A 26431-nucleotide genomic window follows, 5' to 3' on the forward strand; every position below is an offset into this window, starting at 1 on the left:
AAAAAAAATTGAAAGAAGGGAAGTCTAAGGCCATCTGTATGAAGACTTATTTTATAAATATAACCCAAATTTTCCAGATGCTTGCCTATTTTCTGATAAGCTTAAGAATTGGTCTCATTATGCTATTATTAGTATGCTTATTAGTATGATTTGTGTCTATATACACACCATTTAAACCATTTAAATTAAACTGAGACAATACCTGATCTTGATACAAGGCCCCACCAAAAGCCCAGATGCATGCAAAAGTGAAGTAGGTCTCGTATAGCTCACGGGGAGACTCAGATGGGATATTGTCTGGTGTTAGCAGGCAGTCCAGCAAAGCACAGAGAGTCTGAGGACAAAATTATTAATTTTACTATGAGTTTCTGACTTTAAGGGCATACAAAAAATAGGAAAGGAGTGTATATGCTTGAGTGTCACGCACCTGCACCATAGAGTTCTCTGGGATGGGAGTGATCGTCTTGAAAGTGTTTCTCATCTGCTCTATGCAACTTGGAACATACTTTTCAAACAGGATGGTAAGGTGGGCTCTTTCTGTCTGACATGTTCGTGTGTCAATCCAGCTGGCAACATACCTGAGCACCACAAAAGACATATTTTTATACTGTTGTGCTGGTATGATTGTCTGATCCCAAGGAAAATACATTTACAGGTATTTATTATGGCAACATTGGGGCAGAGATATAATGACACCCAAGAGAGTTACATGGTACATGCCTACATACATGGTGCAAGGACAACCGAAACACAGATTTAGTACAAAAGGGGCAGGGTATTAATAATCTTAGAAATGCATCAGTGTTGGTTGAATATAAACTGGTCAATTTGGCGCTAGTCTGTATAACTCACGGGTTCCAGCCCAGATCTTGGGGGTTGACATAAAGAATTCCCGCTCTTGACACAGTAGCAGGAGTAGCTGTCCTCAGGTGACTGATTTCAAACACCAATCTCATGGATGAGGAGAGAGGCACACGCTCATTACTAGCCAGAGTCAGGACCTAAGAGACGTTAAGAATTAAAAATTTATGATATGATAACAAGTGATTGGTCAAAATGAAAAATAAAATGAAACAATAGGGAATATACCACCAAATCTCATTAGGTTTGACATGCTTGTTTTAAAATATTTCAAAGGCAGAAGATATAAAAAGAGACATGATCCATTACACTGGGATAATACTGACAAGTGCTTACACCACAGGTGGTGCCTGCAAAGGAAGGGGGGAAAAAAGCATCTTTTTCTATCCATACCACCCGGGATGGTATGTGTTGTACACTGGTGTACAAGTGAACAGGAGGGAGGTACCTTATTGTCATCCATCACTGTGTTGAGTGATTCAATCCACATCGGATCAATGTCTCCATCCAACACAATCCACTTAGGTCCTGAGTGGGAGATGTTTGCCTGCTCCCGCATCAGCGATGATAACAACCCTTACATAGGACCAGAACAGTGTTAACAATGACTAAGAATCTGTCACAGCATACTGTACATGTGACGTTCTTTAATTATGTCCACTTCAATTGAAAGAAGTTTTTAGCTATAACATTGCCACTAGCAGTTAACACATCTACAGTGTGCTAAATGTAGCTCCAGTATTCTATAATTCAAAGTCTCTACCATCTTTCCACTCGCGAGTTGCAGGATGGATGAAGCCAAACAATTCATCTATGTCAACAGCCTTTGGATTCAGGTCATTCCAAACAGGCTTCCTCTTCAAGGTTGCATAGGTTTTATGAAGAATTCTCAATATCTGAAAAAAGAAATGTTGCACAGTGGCCAGTGGAATACTTTTGAGAACCTCTGTATTTATGTTCAGAGTGTACAAGGTATACAAGGTGGATTTGTCTAACCTGGCTCTTCCCAGTCCCAGCATTTCCAACAACAAAGACAGAATGACGCACTGCCATGAGCTCCTCCAACTGCACCACCTGACAAAACAGGACAGTTATTTGCCATTCTCTGACTCTGAATAATTTTCTTCAATGCTTCGTTTACAAGGTGTAGACCATCTGATGTCAAACCTTTAGGATGAATGTTTCTTCAGGCTGAAGCTGAAGCTCCAGAGTGTTCTTTCTGATGGCCTTTTCAAATTCAGAGTCTCTCTCCCTCTCAACATCCAGGCCTGGGAACAGGTCACCTAGCAGGCCCAAGAAGATAGTCACATCCTCAGTGACAATCTTAGGCGTGTTGAAGTCCCTCAGAGCACGCATCAGCACCTGGAAATTAATATGTGCAGTTTTAGATGATGCGGGATAATGCTCCCTAATGTAGTTATGACATGACACATGCCTAATAAGTCACCTGATCCTCTGGTCTCGCCTTGTCTCTTCTTCTCAGGGCTCCTGCCACAACCAAAACAGACTTGACAGCACGCAAACCCCAGTCATAGTGGTCCTAATACACAAGAGAGGTGAGTGAGAAGTCAGCAAAGATATATATTCCTGAGCCTACCATTATTTGTAAAGGCTCATAAACCAATGTTCTTAGCTCTGATTTATAATAAAGTTGCTGATATGTGCTTTTCTCCTACCTGCTTTGAGAGCAGTTCTTTACAGAGAGTGTAGAGGGTGATGAACTTCCTGGCTAAGCTCTTAGCATAGAGGAAGCCCTCTGCCACCAGCATGATTTCACAAATGAGCTCAATGTCAGGGACCACCATGGCACAGGGTCTACAGCAACACACAAATAGTGCAGACAATGAGCTTTATGCTGTGTAAAAGTGTAATGTAAAGATTATGTTTATCATTCCCACCTGAAAAGAGCCTTAAGGTTCTCAGGTAGCTCTGTCCTGCCGGCATAGCCAGGGTTCATAGTGATGAAAATCCCCACTGAGGGTTTCAAGGCAATGTCCTTGTCTAAGAAGAGGAACCTGTGCGGATGCACTGACAGTTAAAACCTTTTTAAGGAAATATTGGAGTATTATGCAGGCTCAGCGTATACACTTTTGATTCCCTACCTTTTTTTCTTATTGCGAATGGCATCCTGTATGGTTTTCACCTGCACTGCCACTACTGACAGAACATCCACAGAAATGCGGTTGAACTCATCAAAGCAACCCCAAGCTCCAGTCTGGGCCAGACCCTTGTAGATATTTCCAATTGACTGCACATAAAAAAGTTAGATTTTGTGTTGAAACGCAACTCTAATCTTGAGAAAACATTCACTCAGTTTAAAAATGATGCGTTTTTTTTTTTTTATTAAGGACTGAATTTCAGGTACCTTGTAGTCCATCTGCTCTGAACAGTTGAAGACATACACCATGACACCCAATGCTCTGCCAAGATCCTTTGTAGTCTCAGTCTTCCCTGTTCCTGCAGGACCTGCTGGGGCTCCACTCATGGTCAGGTGGAGAGACTGAGTCAAAGTGATGTAGCACCTAAAGTTGTCCATAACAACAGCACAACAGAGACCCTCAAATGCACTGTTTTAGCAATGCTGGATATAGTAGATTTGTTGAAAAATTATGTATGCAGACGAGGAGCACTGGCAAGCAGCAAGACATTTACCGATCTGTGAGTGGAGTGATGACCAAACGTGGTGTATTTCCAAGGTACTCATATAAGTAAAGGAAATGAGCATCACAGATGTTAACAAAGCAGTGGTGCTGCTTCTCATCCCAGTGATGTCGCAGCTGAGAAAGCCACTGGAAGGCCTGTGAGCTGGTGACCTATAAAGACAGGTAGGCCCTATGAAATTGCTTCAAAAAGAAATAACATGTCCTATCTAATACACTGGTGGAATCATATGATAATCTAACATAATAAATGGATTAAATTTTGCTTAAATGTGCTTATCTTTTGAAATGAGAGTGTATTAAAATGGAAAACCTACTGATACTAATGGCCTCTGTTAGGTAATTAATTTAAACTCAAATTTGCTTGTTGCTATATATTTTCTTGAAATGCTGAAAATGGAGCACTGTCCTGTTACCAAATGAGTTGCTCTTTTCTGTAAACTGCAATGTAATCTTATGAAAGGCAAAATGAAAAAGTACATATCACTGATTCTTGGGAATTTGGATAAAACAGGTTTTAATTTTGAAAAAAAAAAAAGTGCGTTAAATTACAAAATCTGAAGGTATATCATTATAGGCCAAGGTCTTGGCTGTTCAGCAATGTACCGGTGCAACCTCCTCATTTTGCATTTTTTTCATAAAATAGGTTTTATGGTTTTATGTTTTATTAGGCTACTTTGTTTTTGTCAACACCATCACCGTAATGAATTTTTTTTAATTTGAAAAACATATTTTTGTATTAAAGAGACTATTACTTTAATAACTCAACAGCACCAAAGAAACATATTGTAAGCATATTCATTTAAAACCAAGAAAACTGCCTCTGACGGTGGTGACACTAATCTGACAGTGGTGACAGTGGCCTCATTAAAACATACATTTCCAAAATTTATACCACTCAAGTCAATGGCTTCTTGCTTAACAACTTCATTTAACTATTTGGTACAAAAAATAACAATCCTGAGCACTGTTATAAGCATTTTTCAGACTGCAGTCATCACCGTCAGACAGAAAACCTGACGGTGGTGACGTCTGACGGTGGTGACAAAAACCTGCTCTTTCACATGATAAGCATGAGTTGTTCACATTAGCCAGCTTGTTTTCGCCCTGTTGCTACCTGCATCAGACCTCTTCTTAAGAAGTATGAATTTATTCCATAATCTAATTTAATATTTTTTATACAGAAGTGACGGTGTTGACATGTTATGGTTGTGACAGTAGCAGTGTCCAAAAATATGAAGAGATTTAAGAGAAAATAGAAAACTTCCAGGAGCCTGAGTGGTCTTGAAGCATGCAGTAAAGCTGAAGGTTCGAAAAGGGATCCTCAGGAATGTAATTGACCTTGTAGTTTTTTTATTATTATTTTTTAAATAAATATCTGACGGTGGTGACGAATATCTGGGACACATTTTGAGCAACCACAAAATAATAGTAAATATTGTTCAAAACTCATCGTTTGTAGTTTTTAATACATATTATGATGTACTCTTTCATGTGGTAAAGATATTATTCAATGAAATTATTACTTTTTGTTGTTTTAATCAAGTTGAAATGATTATCTCCTATCCGAGGACAACTGGTTTTGTAGGGCATGGGCCAACATATAATCATTAAATTAATACAAATTAAAAATAAACCTATGAAAAAACCTTACAAATGTGCAAAGGACCCCCTGATTATGCCCTTGATTCTTTTTATTCATTAAAATGTTGTAAATTTCCAGCAGAAATAGCATTTTTCTTAGTGGGACATGATTTATCCAAATTCTCAAGAATCAGTCATATACTATAATAATTTATTCATAATACCAACCACTTTTACAAGTAAAACAGGCAGCAATTCTAAAGTTATTTGGACTAAAACTGAATGATGATGATAGGAGGATTCAGTTGCATTAACCTTCTGAGCAATGAGGTTGGCCACAACATCTCTAGCATGGACATCAATTGTGCATATGGTCATGATCTTCTGTCTGTCTCCTGAGCTCAGCTCCCCCAGCAGCATGTTGATCAATGAGTTCAGCTGAGCAATCTGGAGAGGAAAATTAATTCAAGGCCAACATGAAAAAAACATACTGGACTTATTTAGACAATTTCACATTTCTTGGTCTGAGTTTTTTGTTTCTGTCAGAAACTACATAGTTTTAACAAAGTGTATTCCAGACTGGAAGCAAAATAAGCATGGGAGAGATTTATTTGTGTAAGAAGGAGGCCTAAGTGTATGTGTCTACGAACACATAGATGCAAAAATATGAACACATTTTCCCAAATCCTTATAACAATAAAGACAGTGAAAAGTAACTTTGCACTCTTATAATTGTGACTAAACCATCACTGCATTTGTCACTGGTCCTGTATGAAAGCAGATCCAATCAGTGCAGTGCAGTGGCTTGTAGAGGGAGAGGGAGATTATTCAAACAGCGGCCAAGGACATGCTAACCTTAAGTAGAGCTGATGAAACTGACAAGAGTGATAATATACCAACTGTGAGCGTAGCCCCACAACCTGGCTCAACAAACTCAGCTCAGGTCACTGACTCAGGTGTGAGATAATGGAACAGATGTCCATTCTCTTGCAGGAGTCACCACCTAACTGCCGGTTTATGTAATAAATGCTCCAATCACATAAAATATGCAAATTGGATATGCAAATTGGATTTCATACATTTCATATATTATTATTATTTTGTCTTTTCTCTGTGTGTGTTCTAGTCTTGTCCTGTTTATTTTGTATTATGTGCTTTAATGTAATTGTTATTGTAATTGTCACAGTTTTTGTGGATCCCAGAAAGAAAGCTGCTACAATGTTGTAGCTAATGGGGATCCTAATAAACTAAACTAAACCAACTACGATGTTGAAAATGCTATTTCTAATTAAGCTGCATGCAACTGAAGTATGTGTAAAATTGAAATGTGTTAAATCAAATCTACCTGTTTCTTATTGTAGTCTTTTAGCGCAGAATCAAAGCCTTCTTCCACTCTTTGAAACACAAGATCCATGTCATTGCTCCACCAGATCTGGGATCCAGTGAGGGCCACCTGGGCAGGGAAGTCCAGAACCCACTGCTCCCTGGGCCTGTCCTCGTACACTGACAGAGCCTCAGACAGGTACCCCCTCACGCATTCCCGCATAGTGCTCTCCAGGCAGGTCAGCCACTCCTCCACCTGATGCACAGTGCATTATTATCATTAGTTAAGTTTTTCTCTAAACAAAACAGCTGATTTTGCTGCTTTGATACTGAATCTCATCTTACCGGCCCAGTACAGGAACAACCACTCTGGAATGGGACATATTCTTTCTCTTTGCTGTACATGCCCACTGCAGTTTTAGAGAAAGTATCCACCTGCTCATCACTGACAAACTCTAGAGCTGACATGCTGTCAAATAATTTTGAAAGGTGACAAGTGACCTGCAAAAGACAAACATTTTTTTTTTTTTACATAAGTGCAGAAACAGTGACACCTCATTAAAACTACAAAAACTGGTTAACGTCACAGATAACTGTACCTCTCTGGGACGACTCCCTTTGGAGAGGATGTCCAGCAAGTCTGCTGATGAAATAAAGTAGAAACGTGGAAAGGCAAGTCTCTTTGTCTCCAGGTATTCAGCGAGAGCTTTTTCACACAGAGCCAGCCTATTAAACAAGACAGTGTAGATAAGTTGAGTGTCATGTAGATAAGCACAGAATCTTGAACTGTTAAGCATAAAACGAATAAATAAATGTCAGACTAAAATACAGACTAAAATAAACATTAACCTCTTTTGTAGATCCTCTAGCTGCTGATACAAATGAGGTTTGTTGGTGGCCTCAATGACATTTTTAGTCTTAGCACTGTCCAACATTAATTCCTGCAACAAAGAAATTCAAATATTTAAATTTAAAACTGTAAAACAGGGGAATTAGAATTTCTACATTATTATAAATGAGTGGGGACCTTGAATTTAGCATCAATAGCTTGGAATCTGTGTGTATCTGCAGGCAGCTGGTGGCAGATGTCATCACAGCCTATGAAGATGCTCTCCAAGTAGGCCCAGGTCCTCTGGACCTCCATCCAGATCATCAGCACGGAGTCAGCCACAGTCAGCTGTTTCTGTAGCTCTAACACCTGGAGCAGGAAGTGGTCTACATGTTTACTCTGATAGATGCCCTGAAGCTGAACCTGAGGGATAAAGGCAGAGAGACAGGTGTGCATAGTTTATCACAGGGCTTAGAGCAACTGGACATTGTGGACCCCTGTGGACAAAGAGGTAGTGTTTCCGAGAATGAAGAGTGCATTTCCCATGGGTACCACCGCCGCGTGTAGTAAAGGTCTTGATCTGGCCTTGTTGTGAAAGTGAGTGAATGAAACACATCAACATAGCATATGACAAGAGACACTTCTGTTTACATCCTGGACCATGGCTGACTGCAGCAAACACTCAAAAATTTGGCTTAGCTTCACTTAAAAAGATACTGACACAGCAAAATGCAACACATGCAGAAGGATATTTCATGCAAGCGAGGATGCAGGAAAAAAGAAAGTAACATTTTTGGGTCAGCAAAGACAGATATATGTCAGTATGTTAACATGAGGCTAACCCACAGGTTTACTAACTACAATAACACTGAATTAGATTATATATATATATATATATATATATATATATAATGAATACAGAGCCTCGGACTCAGATCTCAGTCTCAACACAAACACACGACACAAACATATTTTGCCAGGGAAAATGTAAACATAGACTCTTCCGCTCTGTGTGCCACAAATTGCTTGTCTGATTCCACAGGGACACTGACCCAGTAGTGTGCATTTGGGATAAATATATAGAAATAAAATGAATAAATAACCTTTTTGTTGATGGTTTTGTTTGCTTACATAGGTTATAGAGAGACATCAGTATTAAACTGAGACTGTTTCATAACCAGTTAAAAACTCCTTGTAGTTTCCTTAAGTCCAAATGTCAAACTCAAACAATACAAACCGTCACACAGTTTGCAGGCAGGACAGATTAATATTTTGATGACCAGACATCATGGTGTGTTTCACTTTGACTTCCAAGCTTATCCATTCTGTTTCTTCTTCAACATGCATTGCTATGGAGGACATAGAAAAGTGGGGGAGGAGACACTCTGTTTCCACAAAGATGGAGGCAGTGAAGTGGCAAGACTTCTAATTGCTTGCTGTAACCCCCCAGCGCATCTGGTGTACGCATTCAAAGACAGCCACAGTACAACAATACCCTCTGTCCTACAGCAGCTATAAATCAGAGGTCTCAATAGGGACCTCTTTACTCTCAGCTGTGCTGTTAGACAGTCAGACAGGGCAGCCCCTCACTGCACTCTCATCTCTATTCAACACTGAACTATCTGTGCTTTCACAGACAACTGATCTTGAGAACCAGTTGTCGTGCACTACAGACATTATTCATTTTCATAAACAATTTGACCTGATTAAAACAAATAAATACATAAGATCAAATGTAAAACATACCTATATGTTTTGAATTTACCTGATGATCCTCAAGAGTTTCGATGAGTTCCTCATCACATTTAAGCAGAGGCACAGAAGTCCGGTGATGATCTTCATATGAAAGCTCCACTGATGCCCATGTCTGACTTATTCCTGTTATAACCTGAAATAAAAGTAATGGACAACTTTTGACTGATAATAGTGGTATATTCTTTCTTGCATACAGTGAAAATGTTTACTATCAGATCATGATCAGATAGTTGTTAGATCCTTAGTGAAAAGTGTCAAATCCATTTGTAATTTTTAAGAACACTGTAAGAGATCCTGTTTGTTTATTCAGTGCTATATTCTCCAAAGAGGTGAAAGGGCACTGTGAACACATACAGCCCTATGCAACAGCATGTGAATAGGTTTGACTGCTTTTACTTGACTTTTTTAATGTTTTTGTGTTGTTTTCTTTGACTTCTGAAAAACACTTAAATACTTGGCTAGACAAATAAAGGCTAGCACTTGTCTTGCCAAATGCCATTAGTTTGCATGCATGATAATTGTCCTACTCAATGAGACAAACTCCTCTGGGCTATTCCTTACCAAATTTTATTTTACATGCTGGCACATGCTTATTAGCACATTTTAAAGACTGAAAATATTTGACCTTTTTATATTCTTTTGTCATGTCTCTTGCTTGATGCAAAATACTGGAGTGGATTTATAAACATACCTAACATAATAACCAGAAATGCTATGTGATGTTTGTTACATTTATGCATAACATTATTGATGGGCTTGTGACCATGATCCATATTTAATTTAAGAAGAACCTTCTCTATGGCCATTTCTTTGACTGCCTTATCCACTATGTTGCGAACTTCCTCTTCAAACAAGTGGAGCTGCAGAGCCAGGAGGTCACCTAAGGTAGTACTATCAGTCATAGTGAAGTCCATCTGCTTGAAAAGATTTAATGACAGAGGGCAAAGTCTCAGACTTCCATCATGCAAGACAAACCACTTCACACAGAAAAATAGTTATGCTACGGTAAGATCTCTACAGCCTCTATTTATGCACCTTGGTTATTCTGATTAGCTGCACCCAGTGTCGCTCTCGTATTGCCAGGTTCTGTAGCTGACTCACAGCCCGCAGTGACGTCAACAGGTTCTTCACATAACGGTCTAACCCAGAATACACATCCCACATGCGGGCCTCTTTGTCAAGCTTCCGTATGTCCTACACAAACAGAAGGTAGGTAAACATAATTAGTTATTAGGGGCATCTGTTCCCAACAGCAATGGTGCATGAGAGCAAGACAGCAGGAGAGATGCGCTGGTGTGATGTAGCGCTGTTGGTGACCTCACCTTGGCAAACCTCCTCAATGCTGCATCCATCTGGTCCACGTTTATCTGCCTCCATTTGGTCATTGTCCAGTTTTCCACACTGCTCTGTATAGATAAAGACACACAAGCGGAGGAGTGAATGGGCTTAGGGCTCTTAATGAGGACATTTAGAGGCTGCGGGGCAATACTAGCACTGAAAGAATCAATGACAGCCTCTAAGAAAAGTGGCTAGTCATGTTATTGACTTATTGTGGAAAAGGTGAATAAGCACTGAGCATTTCCCATGAGAAGTGAGCGTTTGAGTGTCCCATATGCATTAAGATACTTACCTGCACATATACAACAATGTCCCAGAGTTCTTTAAGGACAGTGATTTCTCGTCTGCAGAGTTTGATCTCCCGGTAGTCAGGTATAGTAACATCAAACAAATTTGTGGACTCCTGCAGTTCTTCAACCTCTTTCTCCAAAGCTCTGATTGTTCTTTCAGACTGTAAACCCACACATGGAAATTGTTTTATGTGAGGTGTACAACAACAATGAACAATTATTAAGAATTAGTCAAGAATAGCTGTAGTCCTACTTTCTCCAGACTGATGTACGGATGCACTGCTGTGTAAATGAAGGGTGCCTCTGTTCTGAACACCTCCCTGAAATTACTTTGTTTCACCTGCAAAATGACATATCATTTGTATGAGCTGTGGTCACATTAAACAAAACAACAGTCTAAGACAGTACTAAATTTAATTGTTCAAAGAAATCACTTTCTGTGGATTTTATTTTTGGGGGGAAATAAGAACCAGAAAAGACTTGTCACCTCAAACGCCATGCACTGTCTTCGCAAAACCATCACTTCCTCATTTTGCATAGGTGCCACCTCATGCCTCACCGATAAGACCAGTTTCTTAGCCTCCATCCATTTTTCAGGGAGTTCCTAAAGAGAGTTAATTTCTATTCTTAAAGACTGAGGCGCATCAAAACAAGTCACAGTAATCTGATTCCTTGCATAACAAGAAATGAGATGTTCTTATGTTATCACATTATTTCAAGTAAGTATGAGCAGTTAGTCTTGGCAGAAAACATCAAAGTTAACCCACCCCCCTTCCATCCATACCTCCAGCTGAGAGTAGACCCGGTCTGGTATTGTCTCTCCATATCGTTCCAGCAGGACAACTGTGTCCTTGAGAGGTTCAAACATGCTGTCTGTGGCCACTTGCCTGTCTCTTACTGCCAGCAGGTGACTCATAACTTCCACCAAGCCTTGGTGATCTCCTTTAGACACAGGCTGGCCAAGCCCTTCAAATGTGGCTCGGACAAACTCCTCCAAACCATCAAGACTATAGAAGCACATGCAGAGGTTAGAGTGAAAACAGGGGATGCTATATTAGTGTACTTTCTGTCTTTAGTAGTAACACTAGAAAAAAAAATACCTGTTCGTCACATAAGTCATGAGATGCTCCTTGAACAGCCAACTCCACTTTTTTATAGTGTTAAGAAGACTGACTTTGAAGTGCTTGATGTCCACACGGAACCATCCATCAAATACTCTGAAGTCTTCAAGCTTAGAAACTTCTGTATACAGGCCCTCATAATTATCAATCTAAAAAGCAAAAGGAAATCCAAAATTAATTAGAAATATACTATGAATACTGTGAATGTGAATATACTACATACTGAAATAGGAAGATTTCTCACCTGCTCTTTGAAGTTATCAATTGTAGGGGGGCTCTCAGGGAGCACATCTCCTCCATACATCTCCATCTCTTCACTTGTTAGTACCCGTCCATATAGGAGAAACTGACTGAGAAACTCAGCCCTGTCGTCTAGCCATAGATGGGTGTAACAGTCAAACATTCTCTGGTAATTTAGCGCTTTCTTGAGGACGTTGTCCACTCGCTCCATTATGTCCTGTCTGAGGTCCAGCAAATCCAGCATGTCATCCATCATATCCTGTAACAGGTATATCACATCACATATGCCTCCAGGGACACTGCACACAGACCAACTACAAGGAATGCTTTACTATTTGTTTTAACTTATTCAGACCATTATAAGTGTGATATTTCCTACACAGGGCAATGTAAACACTGCCAGAAAATTAAGGAATTCACAGGAAAGCATTGCTTTTGATTTGGTTTTGGTCAATTTTGGTTATTTTTTGTTTCTATGAGGTAGGTAAACAAAAACAGAATATGTGTCTGCTGCTATGCCTGAAATTTATATTTACTGTTCAAAAGTTATGATCAAGATGGTCTCAGGTCTCAAGATGACTGAGTAAACTCCAGACTGAAAGTACGGGAAAAGAGAAAATACATATTGCAGGGTGGCTCTGTCTTATTTTCACCCTGTACCCACTGACCTACCAACATTTTGGGATTTTGGCAAAAGTATTCTAGCTACACAGCTTTCCAGAGGTACGCTATCTGAAAATGTAATCCATCGTTACATGGATAGAGTGTAAAATGGTTTCCATTTACACACAATCATCCATTTTCTTGCTGTTGGACTAGAGAGCCAAAGTGTTTGCAGTGGTAAGGACAAACTTGTAGCTGTCATTTATCAGTAACATCTGAGGTAACTAGATGTTACTGATAAATATTTACCAATAATTCTAGATAGAGTCTGTAAGACAGCTCACCAAACCACCACCCACCTTGGGTTATTCCCAGCACATAATGTACAAATGTCTCTTATCTATCTTGGCTACAGAGGTTACAATTTAATGATCTGTACTGCAGTGCTATCTTTCAAGTCAGTTATTTGCATGACATACCTCACTGAGTTGCCATAATGTGGTAAACTCCATTTATCTGGCAAGTCATGTAGGCTAAAACAAATGCTTACTACACCCTAGGTTTGGATTTTGTGCTGTTAATAGAGACCAATGAATCTAAGTATTGCCACCTGCGTTGTCATTCAGTATTAAGGCAGCTCTTCACAATAGTATCAGGGGGCTAATTTACCACCAACATTCAAGGCTCAAATGGAAACTGTCAGTAGAAAGTGTAAAAGAACCCAAACAGCTTCATTCTACCTGAACATTTTATCATGATATAATCATCCAACTTTCTCACAAAAAAGATAAAAACTCACTTGCTGGACAAAACTTCTGAACTGATTATTTAGCAGTGTCTTGCACAGGCAAAACAGCAACGAATCCCCCAAAATTGCACTTTGGAAGAAAATCTGTTATAATGAACAGTTGTGCAAAATACCTGAAAGCTCTCCATGTTCAGATGAGCAGCTACCCTGGTAACATGCACCGATGTCTTGAAGATGTCTCCTACCAGTCCCTCTATCAGCTCATAGAGGCCGTCCCCTGCATCTCGCTCCAGTGAGGGAAGGAAGGTCATAACTGAGTCATTGAGCAGCAGGTGAGTCTCAAACAGAGGAGCCCGGCATGACCCTGGCTCCATGTTCTCCACAAAGAACTCCAGAGAGCGGCTGATAAAACCGAAGAGCCCCTCCACCACCATCTCATCCACGTACTCCAGGTAGGACTGCCATGCTTCTGAATCAGGCTCAGCGTGGAAAAGGATCATGTTCTCCTGATGAGAACAGAGAGTTTTGGAGAGAATGTGAGCACCAGAGGCACCGGGACACTAACAAGGCTGGAAGTATCTAATTGCAATTACTCTGTCATTGCTGGAGATTATTTATATGTCTACTTTTAGAATAGAATAGAATAGACTTTATTGTCATTACACAAAGTGCAACGAAATTCCGCTGTGCCATGCCTGAACGACAAACAAGTGCACAACACATGTATACTGTATGCACAATCATCCACAAATAAAAGCACATTAAAAAGAGCATTAAGCCATAAAAAAAGCTATACTAGTGCTAGTACTAGTGATATTGGACATATTGTCCCATTTGCACTGATGATCCCAAATATCCCAGGTGTCCCCTTTATTGCACTGTATGGCTGGAGTTATTCAGTTCTGTTATGGCTCTGTGGAAGAAACTGTTCTTGAGTCTGGAGGTGCGGGCTCTGAGCGCCCTGTAGCGCCTCCCAGAGGGTAGCAGCACTCTCCGTATCCGTGGAGTGTGTGGAGTGTTTTGGAGTATGTTTAATGTACTTTGTAATTTGTAGCATGATAGGCCCCAGTGCAAAAGTTGTTGGGCACTTCTCCATTTGCACACACATGCATTATCACCTTTTGCATCATGTACAAATTAACAGATATCAATCACAGACCAGACAACTGCAAAAATGTCACCACTGTGAGGTCTGCTGCTCCACCTGCCATATGACTAACAGTGACTTGGCCACCAACACAGACAGTAGTCCTCAGATCTCTACATCATGTGGCTTCCAGCTTTATCACTGAATTATGACCATCAAGCAAAGGATATTGGTTGACAGTGACAATAAATATGAAATTATTGTTAAAACCACAACCACCAATTGTATAGCCGGTACACCTGTGTAGTTAGTGTGGGTGATAAGCACTGCCTCAATGAGCTGCTTCAAAAGTGTGATAATCAGTAAAACTGAATCCAAAGCTGAACATATGAATATGACATAAATATTATACAAATACAAAAGGTTGAAACTGTCCTGTGCAGAGAAATGCTCTTTTCAAATGTTGTTATCTCAGGATATCTTATTTTATATTAGAGCAGGAACAGTCATCCATAAAAAAGTGTACCAAATGCTTCAGCCATTACATTATTTTCAAAGATTAAATCTGAATCAAGTAATAATGATATATCATGAAAAATAAATTAATATATTATTACATTCATTATCAGAATCCAGCCATACACACCTGTACCAGCTTGTGTATCAAGTCTCCATCTACTTGTATGGAGCTGTATTTCGTGTTGACACAGTCTCTCTTGTCATCCAGCGATATAAGTGAGCCTTTCTTGTTGTCCTTTCTGCAAAACATGACCTGTTTGCTCCACCCCTTCATCAGTGACTGAATAGCTTCACAGTTGTCCTTGGTTCTCTGGACTCGCCACATAAGGTTGTGGACCAGGTCTTTGGTGTTGCTGATGAAGCTCCAGCAGTCTGGGTCCTGCCATGTCAGGTCAGTCTCTGCCCTTGTCAGCTGCAGATCTACAGACACCAGCTCACTTCTGATGAGAGGGAATTCCACTTCTAACACAGTCTGCTTCAGCTTGTTGTACCATTGAACTATCAACTGCAGACTGCTCACATACTGGGAAATACAATTGTGGAGAGAGTGACTATGGATTCTTTGGAAAAAAATAAGCAAGGTTGAAGCACTTAAAGGTTGAAATTCATGGAGTAATATGTTGATTTCTAACCTTGGTGAACATATCATTCTTCTGAAATACAGCCATTGCAGCTGCAGGGATTCTGATCTGATTGAGAGTTTGGATATACTTCACATCTTTCAAGACTTCAGTCAGCTACAGGAGGCAGAAAAAAAGGTTGATTTACTCAACATGCAGCGGCACAGAGGGGTGGTGCTAAAATGTATTGTCTTAACTAACAGAATTCCCTGAAGAGTACACAACTGGATGAAATAATACTAATGATCTATTACCTCTGCCAAGGAGGTTATGTTTTCACCCATTGTTTTTTCTGTCTGCCAACAGGGCATCGCAAAAACTTTCCAAGATTTTTTTTTAGACATACAGGCCTTGAGCCAAAGAACTACTGATTAGATTTCAGTTATGAGCCAGAGTGCCATTAGATGATTATTTTTCTTCTGCCATGAAACACCAGAGATGACTGTGAGATGACTGTGACTTGATTCAAAATGCTGTAGGTACTTTTACAGGATCAAGAAAGTAAATTTAAATGGCAGAAATTATATCCTGGATGTAAGCTGCAAAACTGCTCAGCACTGACAGTAGTTTGCACTGTCCAAATGCATCCTAGTAAGCATGTAAATCACCTTTGAATTGAAGTTGACTGAAATTAGACCAGATGAAATATTTCTTGAGATGAGTGGCTGGTTCAGGTTGAACCAGCAGACCTGCTCCAGCCCGTTACGCCACTCAGAGTAAATGTCCTCCTCATAGTGATTCAGTAGAGTCAACATCTTCATGCACATGTTGTACTCTTGGACCATCTCTGCAGCCTCCATAGGCCTGGAAATATGAAATCATTTAGAAACACTTACCTCATAAGCCTAAAACAATAGTCATTGCTTCTATCGTTCTATCAATTTACTTATTCATCCACTTATTCATTTATAAATGAATAAGTGGATGAAGTGAATAAGTGAACACTAAATAAATTTAGTGTTTGAAATACTTAAGCATTTGCACTGACATGCCAAACAGAAACCTGAATTTATCCCATGGGGTTTGAATGCGCTCCCTGAGCATTTTTGCCCACTTCAGAGCTCCAGATGTGTGAGCCATGTTCTTAGTCAGGCCACTCTCCATCTGTTAACAAAATAAGACAGAAAAACAAGGCTTTGGTGAACACTAAACAATGCCTGGTTTGCCCATATTACATAGTTTTTGAGTATACCATATGTTGTTTTTCATATAGTACCTGAATGAGCTGAGATTTATACAGAGATTTGCATTTCTCCAGCTCTTCTTGAAAATGTTGCTGCAGGACAAGGAAGTTGGGATTGAATATCTGCCTGATTTGTCTTCTCTCCAGGAAAGGTTCAAAAATAGCCAAGAGCTAAAGGACAAAAAAACAAATGCGTGTTCAATTGATGTTGGTGTCTCACTTAGAAGCTCTGCTATTCTTCATTCACTTAATCAAAACAGTCATCGGCAAAATCATCCCCACTATCCAGTATGCTTACTTTGAATGCTGATTCCAATCCAGAGCAATCCTTGAAGGCCAAGCAAAGAACGGTGGAGAGGCGGCATTCAATGTCTGCAATCTTCACTTTGAAATCCTTATACTCTTTTTCAAAGTCCTTTAGGCAAATTGAACAATTCATCAGTATTCAGTGGTGACTGATGCATTGTGTGAAGTGATAGATTAAGAATGTTTTTTAATCTACATAAACTATAACACTCCCTCACAGTTTTTCATTTTAAGAATCATTTTCATTTTAAGAATCGTGTTAAAAGTACATATTGAAAAAAAAAAAAAAACACTAGTTAGAAAGCAGGCTTTTAAAGCCAGAAGGACTTTTGCTGATTATTCACCTTTAAGCAATTATGGTTCATATTTACGAGGCTCTCTTATCTAGGTAGGTAGACCAAATTGATATATGGCTGCAACACACATTACTGTACAAGAGAGGCCAACAAAATTTCCATAGCAGTAAACTGTCTAAATCTTATCCTATCTTTACCTTATCAGTGTTAGAGGAAGATACCAATAGCCACATAGGCTATTTATACACATTTCTGCTGTCAAACAAAAAATTATTTTGGTACTGACATGGAATACATTTGGAATTGTCTGAAAATGTCAAGCATAATGTAATTATTAGACAAACAGCACCTGTGAGTTGCAGTCAAGTAGGTTGCTTTCACTGTGCTTTAACACGCGGCAGTGATCACTGAACTCCCTGTACATCTCAGCAACCTGCTCACTATAGATTTTGCCTTTGGGTCCACCAAATTCCAGTTTCTCCAGCCGCTCAAAGTCAAGCATAATTTCAAACAAGTCCTGAAAAAGACAGCACATTATAAAAGAAATAAAAAAAAAAAAATAGCTGAATCACACACATTTTATGAAGATTACATTAGATAAGTGGAAATATGACCTCACCTCCAGCTGTAGCATACGATTAAGGAACTGGTTGAAACGTGTGAAAACCATAGCAGATGGGAAATCCCAGGGTGCATGTTTCACTTTGCTGGCCAACTTCTCCCTCTGGGTGTGGTAACTCTCCCTGAAACATTTGAAGACTCTGACCACCCTTTTTATCCTTTGTAGACCTTCCTCTGCATCCTCTCTGAGTAAAAGATCTGCTATGAGGTAATCAGAAGCCTGAAGGATGAAAAATTTCACAATTGTGAATTCTTTCTAGAGAACAAAAGCTAACTGTTGAGGTCAAAATAACACAAACACAAAGCAACACTACAATTAAATATTGCACCAAAGAATATAATTCATGTTTTTTCAATCATTTCTATATGCCTCAGCCTCCAATAAATGTTTACCATAAACTAAATGTCTCTTGGTGTATTCCATTCCTGTGTATCAGATGATTATGCTAACCTGTTCAATGAGCAGATTGCAAAGTTCCTGGAGGAGCACAACAATACGTGCTGGCTTTTGATAAGATGAGCAGTGGGTCCAGATAAGAGAGAGCATGTGGAAGAGTGCAGGGATGAATGGCTCAGCACAGGGAAATCCTTTCTTTTCCAGGTGAGACAGTTGTGCATGCAGTGGCTGTAGATAGAGGTCGATGTCCTTGGCCTCTTGTAGAGCTTTTAAATGCACAAACAAATCCCATGACAAATATAAACAACAAATTAACAAATGAATAAATGACAGACTAATAAATATTAATAGCCACATTACACTGTATAGGGTGTCTATGTAGGTATCTATTTAAATTTCATGCTTTTTAAGACGTTTTCAAGACAATTTTTAACCAAAATTAGGACTCATTTCTGGAAAATAGCCTTTGTTATTGAAACAAGCATTGTTATTGTGTATTGTTACTGTGGTACTATATATTTTGTCTTGTGCTGAGGTCAGTTTTAGGCAGGAATACGGTTGGTTACTGACTACATGTTTCTAACAAACTCTTTTAGCTTAGTTAGCAGCTGCTGCTGGAATAAATCTAACCTGGACTTTTTGTTTTTAAGACAGCATTTTCTTAAGGTTTAGAGGTAGGCTTAGAGTTTTGTAACATCAGAAATGTTGATATTCATGCAGGGGAGCTTGACTAATTTTGACAAATAGAAAATAAAAGATGGATAAATTAAATTTGATAAAATATCAATGTGGAAATTCAGACCTCATAACTTCTAATTTAAGACTATTCAATGAGTTTTAAGTCCTAATGTGGAAAATGTTTAATTTAAGACATTTTTATACTTTTTAAGGACCTGCAGACACCCTATCATTCATCCAAACACCAACTGAATAGACAGAGGTCAATGTCCTTGGCCTCTTGCACAAACAAATCCCATGACAAATATAAACAACAAACTAAAAAATGACTATTGCTAATCACATAATACTGTATAGTTCATCCAAACACCAAATAAAACATATTAGGCCTATTTAGCTTTGGAAGAGATACTAACACAACTTACCATCCAATACATTCCCAATCAGAGTTGCGATTGTTGGATGGTAACTGCTGTCCATTATCTCCAAAACGTTCACCATCTTCTCGACAACGGGACTCTGAAGCTATGAATTAAAGCATCAAATGTTGAAACATCAAGAAGAATATGAGGTGATAAAAAATCATGTTGTATTTTCGGAAGATCAAGAGTAAGGTGAAGCATGCCTGCTGATAAATGCTCTGTATGTTGCTCTTCCTGGAGGCCCAGAAGTTGAACTCTGCAGCGGGCCCCGGATTAAAGCCCTTCATGAGCAGCTCTCCTGAATCCTCCTTTAAAACCTTTTGAATCAGGTTGGTCCAGCTAATAACCTGGGACTCAATGGCGTGGGCAACTGTCCTGTCATAGCTATCATATCTAAGAGCAAAAATATAGAAGCCATATATGAAGTCTACTTACATTATCAGTGTAAATCTAACATGCCAGTCTTAAAGACAGATACATTGATAAATAAATATGGGGATGTTTCCTTACATTTTGATGGTACCACAAGAATTCTCCATCCAAGCTGTTGCTGGTGGAATAGGAAGGACAGTTTTCCCTAAAATCTGGCCCCGGACAACTGATGTCTTGCTCCACATGTTTTCAACATGTCGAATAATGTCCTCAGACATTACAATCGGCCACATCTGATGGTTTTTCTTGTTTGACAGCAGTGGAAAGCATACCTTGATGAGAGATACACAATGAATTTACCTGGTTTTCCTAAAGGCAAGCAAGAAAACTCAACAGGTCATCTGCATAACTAAAATAGGCTAACTGACTCCAGTTACAGTAAATTGCTTTCTTTGCGGATCTGATTAGCTCACTAGTGTGATATTAGCTAGATGGCATTCTGGGGGATATAATGATCACCTGTTCAACTGTGTGTGACACCTGTGGCAGTGGTGATGGAGACATGAGGCCAAAAAGCAGAAGTTCCCTGCAGTTTTCGGAGTTGAGGGGGACAAGTCTCTTCTTTAGAATATAGACTTCCTTGTTTTGAGTCTCAGGTGAGCCCTGCATTTAAGGTACAAGAGACATCAGTCAGGCCAAATGTGTAACAACAGGTATTTCGCAGAAGCCAGCCTGTCACGTTTCTACACATTCATTTACGATAATTCTCTAACATTTAGACAATTACACTCTAAATAAATGTGTCGTAAAATATGCGTATACCTCGTTTGAAGCAATTAGAGAACCGCTGGCTGTTGGGGAGAAAAATATGATACTTTGCTTTTCAAAGAAGTCTTTCAGAAGTGTCTGAGTCTCTTGCTTGACTGCACTCTTCTCCCATGTCTGGCGCTGCAGTCTCTGAAAGTGACAAACTTTTTCCTCGACAAACTTTACTCTGCCGTCCTCCAGAAAGGAAGGCTCGCTTTCGTCGTCGGACATTGTTGCCGTTGTTGCTCTACGACGCTGGCAGCTTTTCACCGCCGTCAAACGCTACATGAAGCGTTATTGTATGACACGGCTCTGTAAACTAGGTCATATACCCGGATAACTCGGTGCCATGTAGTTTTTTTTTTCTTTTTTAAGTGCGTGTTCAGAAAACTGGTGCGTGCGGGAGAAAGTTGGAGGCGGTTCGGCGTTCCGTTGCTTAGCGACAGCCACCTTGTTCAATCACTGTACGTTAAGCCTTCACACACAAGGTCAGCTGCAATTGTGACGCAACAAAGTTTCTTTTGGAACATTATCTTAAATGACTGTAACGAGGAATTTAATTGTAGGTCAGTACGTCTATTCTGCTACCTCCTAACAATTTGTACCATTTTCCAGCATGCCAAAAGATCTGTCAGCACTGTACCAGGATCCCCGTTTGTCTCCTCAGAGAGAGAGAAAAAAAAATATCTATATATATTTTGTATACCTTATTCTGTCACATATATGTGCAAATTCTACTTGACAGTCCATATGGATTTTTAAAATTACCACAATGTTGTTTTGCTATTCACACCCAATTAACATGAATGAGACATTTTAAATATACAGAGCTGCCATCCAGTTTAGGCAGAAACAATGGGCTAAATACATTCTTTAATGTCTTGATCGTATATGGGCTTGAGAAACATTAAGCATCCGCTGTAGATGCATATCAGTTCATTTAGTTTGACTACATAAACTCAAATCATGTTATCTGCTTTCAGAGTTTGCATCTCATATTCATTTTTTCCTGCATTTTGATTTTCTGTCAGCTTACCTTTCCAAATATTGGGTCTCAGATATTACTCTTTTTATTAAGCTGTGTCTTGTTTGCTGTACATTGACTTGTTCCATATGACAAGTGTGGCATAGCTTATAATGGCTGGACTTTGAAAGCTCTCTTTCACTGGACAGTAGCCTAGATAATATGACACATATTGTGAGGACATGTAATCCAAAACATTCCTAGTCTACATGTGCTGCCTCTTTGTGCCAGCACAAGTCAGGAACTTGTAAAAAGTGGACGTGTATGTGGGTGTGGGTGTGTGTAGAGGGTCTCTTTGTTTGCAGGCTCATCTTCCCTTCAGTTTTTATGTTGTGTTTGCAGTGTTACTGGTGTTGTCCCAAGCAACGACATTTTACAAGGGTTGAACCCTGTACCTCATCTTGACAAAACAACTCTGTGTTAAGAGAGTTTTAAATAAACAAAAAAGTGCTTTTTAAGTAAATAGAAATGTAAAGATATAAATACTGGTACATTTTAAGTATTTCTGTACAGTATGTAAGACTAGGACATGGTCAAACCACTGGTGTGCAAATGAGCTCATCATCCGAATAACATAAAGGAGAAGCTATAAGAGTCTGATATGTTGTATATGTGTGGTGACAAGCTGATCTTTAATGGGGTCATCTGAATCTTAACAAAGGTGGAAAAGGAAACCAGAGTACCTGGATAGGGATTAATAAGAGAAGTCTCTGTCATTCTTAAGACAGGCAAAATGATGCCAATGATGTGTTTCAGTCATCTTGGGGTGCCACTTCACTGAACTTCACTTTGTAAAAACTCTGCCAAAGCTGCTCCTGATACAAGAGACAAACTCTTCAGGTTTGCAGTATTGGACCTCATTATTAGCAATCACAAGACCACAAGTTGTACGCTGCCTGCCTGTTGCACCATAGCAACAGGCCAGCAATGGCAACTGGAAATCAGCACAGATGTAAATTCCAATTGTAGCGATTCTCCTTTAGCCTCAAATGGGAAAAAAACATCCCTATTATCATCACAAAACAGAAAGAGGGGATGACTACATCTACATCTCAAACCCATCCCTCTGCAACTGTAGTGAAGCATCATCACAAGTAGTCTTTCATCCTTCATCACAGCTTCTTCCTCTCCTCCTCTCTGGAGGTAGTTTTGCACCATCCATGTTAAATGGGTCACAGTCTGCCAGCTACCTCTGAGCCAGGACCTGAAACATCAGTGCAGGAAATGTGTAAGAAAGGCTGATCCCGCCGACTCAAGAAACCAAAAACTATCTTTAGGAAAAGACATCATCACTATACTTCTAATCTCTGTCCATCACTTTACACATATTCACACTCAATCATTATCAATCATTTTGGGGGTGAAATTTCACCCCCTTATCCCTTACACAATTACTACGACACATGACAAGCATTTTAATTGGCACTCTGTAAGTGAAGTGTTATTGGATTAAAAAAAAATGCTCAGTCTCTACTGATGGATATTTATTTTGAGAGTCCATTTGGGAGTTAACATGGTGACAGAACAGTGACAAGTTAGGTAGCCTCTTCATGGTGACATCTGACATCATGACAATGATGAAATTAAGACTGCACAGTTTACATTTAGTGTATGTTACTGCATTTCAAATTACACACCATATTAAGTATTTTTTGTTTACTGTACTTCAAAAAAAATTAACATTTTGCAGTGCATGACATTTAAAAGTTTTTGCAAAAATATGCTCTCAAATACATGCAAATTGTATTTTGATAATTTGGGTGATTTTTTAACATGATCACCAAAACAACACATATCTCTGCTAATGGTTAGTGTATATAGGCCCTGCTCAGGTATACAGAGGTTCAGCTTTGGTCCTGATAAGGTGTAGAAAAATGTTTTCATGCCTCATGGTCCATCTTGACAGACATTATGCATCTGGTAGGATAAATATTAATGAATTTAGTTTTGACAGGCCTAACTTAGCTCAGATCTATATAACTGGATTTTAAAATTTCCACTGACATAACAATATATTGCCTGTTGTTTTGTTGGTTCACACTTATTAACCATACATTAGGCTGCAATGTGGACCCACTGTCTGAAATACATACAACAGCCAACATGAAACAATTTCACTCTATGAAAATCTGTATAACCAAGTAAATCCAATCTTTAGAACTATCATCTGTATATCCAGCAACATGTGTTAATATTCTCTCTAAACTCTGCATGCAATTTTGAACTCCAAGTAGTTTTTCAACCAAATAATAATAAAAAAAAACAGTGGGCCAGATTCATATGGACTTGCATCAAATGAAATTCAAAACATATTTTAACCTCATCTGCTCTGTGTATTACAATAAAGTCCACACCACAAGGACGCCCTCTACAGGACTCACTGGGCCACAGAAAGGGTGCCAGTGCCACTTTCAATAATGTAGGTCAGGCAATTGAGAGCATGTTCAAAACATCAGACGTGTGTGACAGAAGTGCCTACAGATGGCCGAGGAAATTATCACAAGTAAACACATCGTTGACGCTGGTTATCTTCTGATAAGACCAATCCTGTGTTGATTTTTGTAGGCCTAATAATTCTTGTTTGTGCAAAATAAATAGATGCAAATGTAAAATACATTTTAAAAACAAAACACACACACACACACACACACACACACACACACACACACACACACACACACATTGGATTTGCATATTTTTTTCTGGGATGATGGCTGGTAAGGGCTTCTGAAGTTGGTGACTGCCGACTGCGCCTTTGAGTGTGGCCACCGCGACTCTGATTGGCGTCCTGTGGAGGGCGCTGGCTTTTCTCTTTTGGCAGACCTTCACACGTCGCGGACCTGGGAAGCCATCCATCCAGCCAGCCATCGCCTTGCCAAAAGGGAAAACGAGAGTTTGAGGCACTTGGTAAACTTAAATGTGTGTATTTTATGTAGCTTGAGTCGTAGGTTATGTCTTAATGTCACCACATAGATAGATAGATAGATAGATAGATAGATAGATAGATAGATAGATAGATATGGTCCACACCTCCGTCACGACGAGTCGCAATTTATTTCTTACTTTTTATGGAGATGCAAAAACCGAAGCCATGTGTTTAAAAAACAAAGATATTATAGGAACATCGAGCTTCCTGCGTCTGTGCCAGGGAGTTTGGTGCAATGTGATTTGTCATGCTGACTAAATAATAATAATACCTTATCAGTCATTAGTCAAAATGTAATCACTGTAAACTAATGTCGAAGTTTTTTGTGATAAATAATGTGGGACTTTGCTATAATTAGGTTTTAATTAATTGATGCCCCTGTAATGAATTGTTTCAACAAAAAAAAAAAAAAAAGGAAAAAGAAAAAATGGTATAGTGCTCAAGCTGACAGTGTTATCTGTGGTAGATCACACAAAATCCTGCCCGATACGTCTGAACCCCTTGCGTGTTATGTAAGCCCCACAATGAGCAAATTTGTTAGCACACCCTAGGGCATCTGTTGATGGATATGCTGTCCTGGGGGACCGGGGAAGCCCAGGACAACAGCCAGCCGCTTATCTTGAAAGGCTTGTTTTAAGTGTTCCGCTGTTGGGACACAACAGCTTTAAGGACAGCCCATTACCTTACAATAGTTGTACGATGCCTATTGTTTTGATTGGGCACAAACCCACTAGATTAAATGGCCTATATAGATTAAATAATTTAAGATGATATCAGTAAGATAAATCCAACCATCAGGCCTGTGATCTGAGAATACACAGACAACAGAGATGTGCATAGTTTTAACCATATTTTCTTCCAGTTAGAAAAACAGTATTTCTGTATACTGAAATGTATCAAACTAAGCTGTGTGTGTGTGTGCTTGCATGAGAGAGAGAGAGAGAGTGGGGGACAGAGAGAGAGAGAGAGAGAGCAGGGTAGAATGAATTTGTTGTGAAGGAAGCTGGGACGGGCCATAGGTAACTGTGAGGACTCCCCTGAGGACAGCCAGGCCACTTGTGTCTGATGGGTTGGTTTATCCCACTTAATCAGCATCCTGAGAGACTGGCACTGCCCCCATGGTCTTAATGCCTGGGGGTCACTGTGGGCTCCTGAAAATGAAGTGAAACCCTATAAGACAATGCTTCTGTCAGTCAGCCTTAACCTGAGCTGCACCCTTTATTTCTCATATAGTGTACTTATGTAATTGTTGACTCCATAAATGCAAATCATTATTTTGACTAACATGGGGAAAATATACATGGAGAGCATTGAGTGTATCATGCATTAGCATATCTCACAGTATATATGTAAAATGGATGCATAATGGTTGGCCAGAATTAATTTTCTTTTTGCAATGCTTTTTTCACATTCCCCTGCTTACATGAGATTGTAGCCTTTTACATTTTTGGTGGGTCATCCAAAATTATTTTACACATATCATGGTGTGTAAAAGAATTCTGTAAAAGATTCTGCTTGTCACAATGGAGAGGGGGACTTGTTAGCTTCCTTATCTTAGCCACATTTTTAAAAATAATAATTTCAAAAACTAACAAGATAATGAAGACAGGGACGAACGCTTCCTGCAATTTGCAGAAACTCTTCCGCTTCGTTTAGACCATAATTTGTACTTGTTTGGATGGCACATACAGGCAGTGGTTTGGGGTTTGTAGCAGTAATGTCCCAGGGGCTTCTGTCAGTCCGGCACCATTATAAATGACAGAGCTGAGTGAGCCTCCTTGGCTGCTTCTCAACACTCTGGCTTCCTTGGGGCCTTGTGTA

At 39.4% G+C, this 26431-nt stretch overlaps 1 protein-coding gene across 1 annotated transcript in view; it reads right to left on the reverse strand.

Moving 5' to 3' along the window:
• Window positions 1-20891, reverse strand: part of si:dkey-233k19.3 (dynein heavy chain 11, axonemal) — a 44642-nt gene extending 23751 nt beyond the window's left edge. The window contains exons 1-44 of the mRNA XM_030072092.1: window positions 20676-20891; window positions 20373-20516; window positions 19992-20185; window positions 19685-19874; window positions 19485-19584; window positions 18436-18647; window positions 17983-18204; window positions 17713-17880; window positions 17060-17176; window positions 16795-16932; window positions 16567-16682; window positions 16187-16382; window positions 15591-15695; window positions 15086-15481; window positions 13526-13858; window positions 12006-12260; window positions 11741-11910; window positions 11425-11647; window positions 11128-11244; window positions 10894-10980; window positions 10643-10801; window positions 10335-10418; window positions 10048-10206; window positions 9804-9926; window positions 9023-9145; window positions 7456-7680; window positions 7278-7369; window positions 7028-7154; window positions 6774-6929; window positions 6451-6684; window positions 5421-5552; window positions 3514-3674; window positions 3227-3383; window positions 2964-3109; window positions 2760-2876; window positions 2538-2676; window positions 2309-2401; window positions 2029-2223; window positions 1858-1935; window positions 1625-1757; window positions 1310-1437; window positions 853-1001; window positions 428-578; window positions 203-334 (exon numbers count right to left, since the gene is read on the reverse strand). Coding sequence (XP_029927952.1) covers window positions 203-334; window positions 428-578; window positions 853-1001; window positions 1310-1437; window positions 1625-1757; window positions 1858-1935; window positions 2029-2223; window positions 2309-2401; window positions 2538-2676; window positions 2760-2876; window positions 2964-3109; window positions 3227-3383; window positions 3514-3674; window positions 5421-5552; window positions 6451-6684; window positions 6774-6929; window positions 7028-7154; window positions 7278-7369; window positions 7456-7680; window positions 9023-9145; window positions 9804-9926; window positions 10048-10206; window positions 10335-10418; window positions 10643-10801; window positions 10894-10980; window positions 11128-11244; window positions 11425-11647; window positions 11741-11910; window positions 12006-12260; window positions 13526-13858; window positions 15086-15481; window positions 15591-15695; window positions 16187-16382; window positions 16567-16682; window positions 16795-16932; window positions 17060-17176; window positions 17713-17880; window positions 17983-18204; window positions 18436-18647; window positions 19485-19584; window positions 19685-19874; window positions 19992-20185; window positions 20373-20516; window positions 20676-20891 — 7092 coding nt within the window. The remainder of the gene's footprint in view (window positions 1-202; window positions 335-427; window positions 579-852; window positions 1002-1309; window positions 1438-1624; window positions 1758-1857; window positions 1936-2028; window positions 2224-2308; window positions 2402-2537; window positions 2677-2759; window positions 2877-2963; window positions 3110-3226; window positions 3384-3513; window positions 3675-5420; window positions 5553-6450; window positions 6685-6773; window positions 6930-7027; window positions 7155-7277; window positions 7370-7455; window positions 7681-9022; window positions 9146-9803; window positions 9927-10047; window positions 10207-10334; window positions 10419-10642; window positions 10802-10893; window positions 10981-11127; window positions 11245-11424; window positions 11648-11740; window positions 11911-12005; window positions 12261-13525; window positions 13859-15085; window positions 15482-15590; window positions 15696-16186; window positions 16383-16566; window positions 16683-16794; window positions 16933-17059; window positions 17177-17712; window positions 17881-17982; window positions 18205-18435; window positions 18648-19484; window positions 19585-19684; window positions 19875-19991; window positions 20186-20372; window positions 20517-20675) is intronic.
• Window positions 20892-26431: the final 5540 nt, after the last annotated feature.

Source organism: Myripristis murdjan, chromosome 16 (assembly GCF_902150065.1).
Source record: "Myripristis murdjan chromosome 16, fMyrMur1.1, whole genome shotgun sequence".
Lineage (NCBI taxonomy): Eukaryota > Metazoa > Chordata > Actinopteri > Holocentriformes > Holocentridae > Myripristis > Myripristis murdjan.